This window comes from Sesamum indicum, linkage group LG5, assembly GCF_000512975.1.
Source record: "Sesamum indicum cultivar Zhongzhi No. 13 linkage group LG5, S_indicum_v1.0, whole genome shotgun sequence".
Lineage (NCBI taxonomy): Eukaryota > Viridiplantae > Streptophyta > Magnoliopsida > Lamiales > Pedaliaceae > Sesamum > Sesamum indicum.
Window position 1 is genome coordinate 956,351 of NC_026149.1, and position 5,739 is coordinate 962,089.

Below are 5,739 nucleotides of genomic sequence, written 5' to 3' on the forward strand. Positions count from 1 at the left end.
TAAATTTTGTTTTCCAATTTCATATTTGATCTTGCATTAAGTATTACAAAAATAAGCAAAATATATATTACCATCTTTTGTTTATTTACTTCCATCTTCTTTAGATCTACACGAGATGTTAATAATATGAGAAGGATGAAAAACTGTTGCTTCAATGATCCTTTGTTGGTCTCATGATAATAAATTCGTTGATCATATAATTTATGTCCATTTTAATAAAGATTAACATAAACAATATAGAATGGAGAACTTAAAAAAGATTCCATCTAAAGTTAAAGATAGTGTGTTATGTATTTCAAATTCATAATGGATTAGAAATTGACCTATTTGAATAACTTAAAAAGTTTGGGATACATTATGAATTTTGAACTATGTTTTTTATCATCAATCTATTAGTGGATCATTTGAAATTGTTGATTTAAAACCTCTCGTCAGGTCAAATGATACATTATGAATTTTGAACTATGTTTTTTATCATCAATCTATTAATGGATCATTTGAAATTGTTGATTTAAAACCTCTCGTCAGGTCAAATTCCCCGTCCAAACTCAAAATAACTAGAAGGAATTATAAATGCTACTGGGAGGATCCTAATTAATTGCAGCTCGCCTCCAAGCTAGCTAGGCTTTGCTGTTTACTACAACTTGATTTCGGCCTAATTATCCTAATTCAAGATTACGTAAGTCGTCATATAGTAAATAATGCACATTCCTCATTGTTCCTTTTGAAACGTACTACTAAGATATAGAAAATACATATGGAAGTAGAGTCGTCATCATCAAGAGACAGCATAGGACAGAGGATACGCTGATCTAATGTGGTCTCCGTCTCCCAGACTGCCCGGCGGGAGAAAGAACAGAATATGCCTGTGGGCGACGTTCCTAGTTATGATCATTTTTGGCTTGTTATTTCTAATTCTGGGGCTCACAGTTTTCAAGGTGAAGCGTCCTATGATGACTGTCCATTCCGTTGCTCTACAGGACCTGGACTTTTCACTGGACATAGCTAGAGTGAGATTGGTGTTCAACTTAACCCTTGATGTAGGCATCTCCATCAAGAACCCCAACATGGTGGGCTTCAAGTACACAAACAGCACTGCGTTCCTGAGGTACAGAGGCAACGACGTCGGCCAGGTCCCCATAACCGCTGGCAAAATTGGCGCCCGCCACACCCGTTCTTTCAACTTTACCCTCAGCTTAATGGCCGATCGCCTCCTCGCAAACTCCACTTTCTATTCCGACGTCAGCTCTGGTACGGTGCCTTTTCAAAATTACATAAGAGTTGCTGGCAAAGTGCGCATACTCTTTTTTAGTATTCACGTCGTCAGCTACACCACTTGCGATCTGGATATCCATCCTGCCTATCGGAATCTTTCCCAACCCAAATGTCACTACAAGACGAAACTATGAAAAAAAGTTAAATGCATGCTCTGCTCGCCTTTGTATTCAGATCAGATTTCAGATACATATATTTATCTGTGATATATAGCTAGTTAATATGTAGTCCTATTTGGATCCATGTGCCCCAATCTGTGGTGCGATATATGCATCTCATCTTTTATATTTTTAACCTCGACTGGAATTCAGCTTGTTAATACATATGACTTTTACTTGATCGAACATTGAGGGACCGATCCGGCACAACAACGAAGTATCTTTAATTTCTTCATGCTCGATCGAAGTTCAAAGTACTATCTGTACAAATAAGAATCCCCCTCCATACATGATTTCTTCTTCATATAAGTAGATATAGGATCTACGGGACAATTACTTAGAAGAACATTTTATATGAAAGCGCTCAACTCTCACTAGCCAGCTAATTATTTGGGCGCTTAGATTCAAATAACAATATTCATTACAGGTCTATTGTAAGCAGGGTGCCCTACAATAAAATGTTTATTATATTATATCTTTATTTTGTTTAGGTACCTGAATCTTCTGGCAACCTACATATCTTTAAAATTGAAATATATACTAGCTAGTTGTGAATTTATATATATATATATATATATATATATATATATATGTTTGATGTCATAGCTAGATCATAAAAGTGATGCACAAGGTATACATCCAGAACAAGTATAAATACTTGATCCTGGAAAAGAAAGAATTAGACGACCACCACAGATACCTCTAGTTATTTCATATCAATTGTTCACAACCACCAAGCAACGTACTGAGGAAACTGTCAACTTCCACCAACTTACCATTCAGGATGTTGACTACATGGATGAGGCCGTATTGAAGAGGTTACAGGAGATTATCCTATACCTGCGGTGTCTGGTGCGCTCTCTGCCTCACCACCCTCATCAATATCTCCAGCCTCGCTGAGTTTCTGTCTAGAAGTGCTTCTGTCTCCAAAAAACTTCTCCCACTGCTGCTCCCTCACCAAAAAAAGCAGATATTTCTGAGAATGAGGCTCAATCAACTTATATTATTCAAGTTCCTGGACAGTAATGGTGAACAAGACAATGATGCTAAATTCCTTTTTATTCTGGTTGTATTGTTATTTCCTGGTTGAGAGTCTTGATTCTTTCATCTCATCAGAAGATCTCGTAATCACTAGTCCTCTGTCCCTGTTCTAATTAATACAGAACGGCAAGAGGCTCTGTTAATGGGCAGGTCTTTTGTGATTAAATATGTTCATTTCTGCCATATTTTGATGTTTTGTGTTTGACTGATTTTGTCAGTAGGGCACCAGTATGAGCTAGCTTTTGGTTTGCAAAAATAGTGCAACCCCCAAAAAACCAGAAAGATGACCGATCAAGATTCAAGAGGATACAAAATTATGCACCATGCAAGTTCATAGTTGTTTGTCTGCCCCTTGAGTAATCTTGATGTGTTTTATCCCCACTATTTTCACCAGGATTTAGTTTCAGCAGCAAAGCTAATGATTGGTGGATCAAGAACAAGGGGATTCAGTATGTGCAAATAGTTCGAAATTCCCCAAGGAGTCCTGGAGCAGCCTTCTGTTGAAAAATTGAAATGCTTCTGTCAACTTCAGCAATTGATCTGTGATGCGTTACCCCCTTCAGGTTTACATCTATTTAGCTCACGTATTTGTTTGCTAAAAACTTGGCTAAACTAGATGTCTGATTTGAGAGGTATGCAAGATGGTTCAGTTCCCAACTGTCTTTTATTTGACTAAAAGACTTGGTCAATTAGATAACATTTGCACCACATTCCAACAGGGGTACTTCCATCTTATGGTTGAATTAATTGCCCCTTTTCAATGAGCTCTACCTATGTTGCTCCAGATCATCTGTTAGTGTCTTGCTTTTACACTAATCTTTCAAACAAACACAAAAGCCCCAGAAAACTGTTATGTTGACAAAAACAGATTTTTAAATACAATGTCATAAAGATTCAGAATAGATGCCTTTCATGCATTTATCATTCACCAGGTCCAGACTATCTGCATCAAGTATAACCCCCAAAATCATAGTTCTTGTACAAAAGCCACAAAGAGAAGGAAATGACAAGTTCATAAGACTTCATACAGAAGTAAACTGACAGGCCTTGCACATCATTTATTTCTAAGCAAGCCCTTCAAACTCGGATACCTGCATCGCCACAACAGGGTAACATATAAGTGAAACTTCAAAAGAAACATATCCACAAAATTCGGCAGAATAATGGTAAACGCATAAACAGAGGCGCAATACCCAAAACAAAGACACAGCAAAAATAAAATGAAAATGTTCTTAAAAGAGATTGTGTTCTGCCAGAGTCTGAATTAACAGACATACAGCATAGAAAAACTCTTAGTAATAACTAAATCAGAAACAAATCAGTGTATAGAAACTGAGTCCAACAATCCTCACATTGGCACATTCTTGAGCAAAAATCAACTGAATCTGCATCCAGCTTAACTTAAAGCTCATTAGAGACTGAATTTGTGGAAGATTGCAAAATGCTTACCAATATCGGAACTTTTAGAGCACAAATTCCATAAGTCCTCTACTACAAGAAAAACAGATCCCCCCAACCTTGATTTCCATTTCATTGGAGAAAAAAAGTGGAAATACATCTCTCTGTCTTCTTGGTTACAATGCCAGTCAGAGGGGCTGAAATCATATGGTATCAGGAGAGTCCAACAAGAAAGAAGTAGCATATGCTTGGACTTGTGAAAGAATGATTTTGGTGAATGTTTGGCCATCACATTCTGATCATTTAACTATATTCATTCTTTTAAAGACATAAAGGCGTTTCTTGGCGCTGTCAGAGAACTTCTTGTCTCTTGAAGTTGTTATTTTGGATTTAAAAATGAAAATGCCAAGATTTAGCTAAATTATGGAACACTTTTTGTGTTTTTGTTGTCACTAAAGGACATGCAAAGTTCCACAGACGAGGAGAGGAATATATCATTTCTCTTGGAATCAACAAAAAACCAGAGTGAAGGCATTATGAAACAAAAAACCATGACAAATGATAGTTGCACAATGGTTGCAGCAAAAAGACACAAAAGTATTAGAAGATACGTGTGAGCATGCTGTTCGTAAAAGCTTTAGTTGTTGTTTTCAATCTTGGCAAACAAACCAAATTCCAACAGTTGAAGGGAGACCAACGCTTAATATATAATTATAAAGTAATTATAATATATAGTTCTAAACAACTTGTAGTGAAGTTCTTTTGACAAAAATAACTGGAGAAACTTTAAACAGAACTAGAAACATGAAACCACCTTTATAAAACAGTCGCTTTTGTATTGATTCACATGGAGACATGCGGTTGCGATCTCACAACACCTTTTGAGTATGTGTTTTAGTTTGTAAATTCGAAGGAAGGTGCTCAATTGAATGTACTTGTATTTAGAACGACTTAAGCCCCCGAACCTTATAAATTTTCAAATAACAAGAAGTTAAATACCCATGTCATTTGAAGAGAACTATATGGATCAAGAATTTAAACAATCTGTTCCACCCACTCTGTATCCTTAAACATGGAACAGACGGACAAAAGCATAACAGAGAGAAGAGACTGAGTTATTCAGGATAAATTAGTCTATAAACAAATTCAACAACATGAAAATGCTGCATGTATAATTTTATTTGGGAAGTGAAGTACTTCATTGAGTTTGGAGATAACTTATACAAAACCTAAAGCAATCAAAGTCTTCTGAAGTCATTCCTAACTCAAAACACAAACATTTTAACTTTAAGTAAACAATTCTATTCTGGGCAAAACACATATGTCTGCAGGACTAAATTTCTGATCAAGAGTGTCCTTCTGCATCAGATTTACTGAAGCTAGATGCAAAATGGAGAATTGGTTGGGTGGGGTGGGGGATCAACATAGGGCTCTGCGTCCCCCTCATAAATTCACCTTTGTTTTAGGAAAAAAGGTTAGCTTAGCGGCCGGTCAGGATAAGTTGGAAAGACCTAAAAGAAAATGCACCGTGGGAAAATAGGTATCCAAATTGCATAAGCGCAGAAGATCTAAAGAGGAAAAGGAACAAAAAGAAAAAGAAGCAGCAAAGTCAAAGAGGCAGCACCGAAGCTAGTTGGAAGGGGAAGGCGAAGAGAGCATCTCCATGATTTTCTTGTCGCGTCTCTCCATAGCCACGTCCCAGACGTCGTTGCCGATGTGCTTGGGCTGTCATACATCAATTGTTGTAATTCTCAGCATATATAAATAGATCATAAAAGATTGATATTGATTCTTAGAAAAAAGAAAAAACTGGATGTCGAGGTACGGACGCGGCCATGAGCGGCCTTGTGGATGAAATATTTATCAT

The 5,739-nt window shown here is 36.9% G+C and overlaps 2 protein-coding genes across 2 annotated transcripts in view; one reads left to right on the top strand and one right to left on the bottom strand.

Annotated features, from left to right (window-relative positions):
* Window positions 816–1,409, top strand: LOC105161611. Its single transcript, XM_011079348.1, has one exon. The coding sequence runs from the start codon at window positions 816–818 to the stop codon at window positions 1,407–1,409; it is 594 nt and encodes a 197-aa protein (XP_011077650.1).
* Window positions 3,308–5,739, bottom strand: part of LOC105161495 (NADH dehydrogenase [ubiquinone] 1 alpha subcomplex subunit 1) — a gene marked incomplete in the record, with an annotated part of 2,599 nt that continues 167 nt past the window's right edge. Inside the window, 3 exon segments of the mRNA XM_011079193.2 lie at window positions 3,308–3,565; window positions 5,497–5,597; window positions 5,702–5,733. Of these exon segments, the coding sequence (XP_011077495.1) occupies window positions 5,502–5,597; window positions 5,702–5,733 (128 nt within the window).

Excerpts from the sequence above, each read along its gene's own strand:
- LOC105161611 (XM_011079348.1), top strand. The coding sequence starts at position 816 with ATGTGGTCTCCGTCTCCCAGACTGCCCGGCGGGAGAAAGAACAGAATA.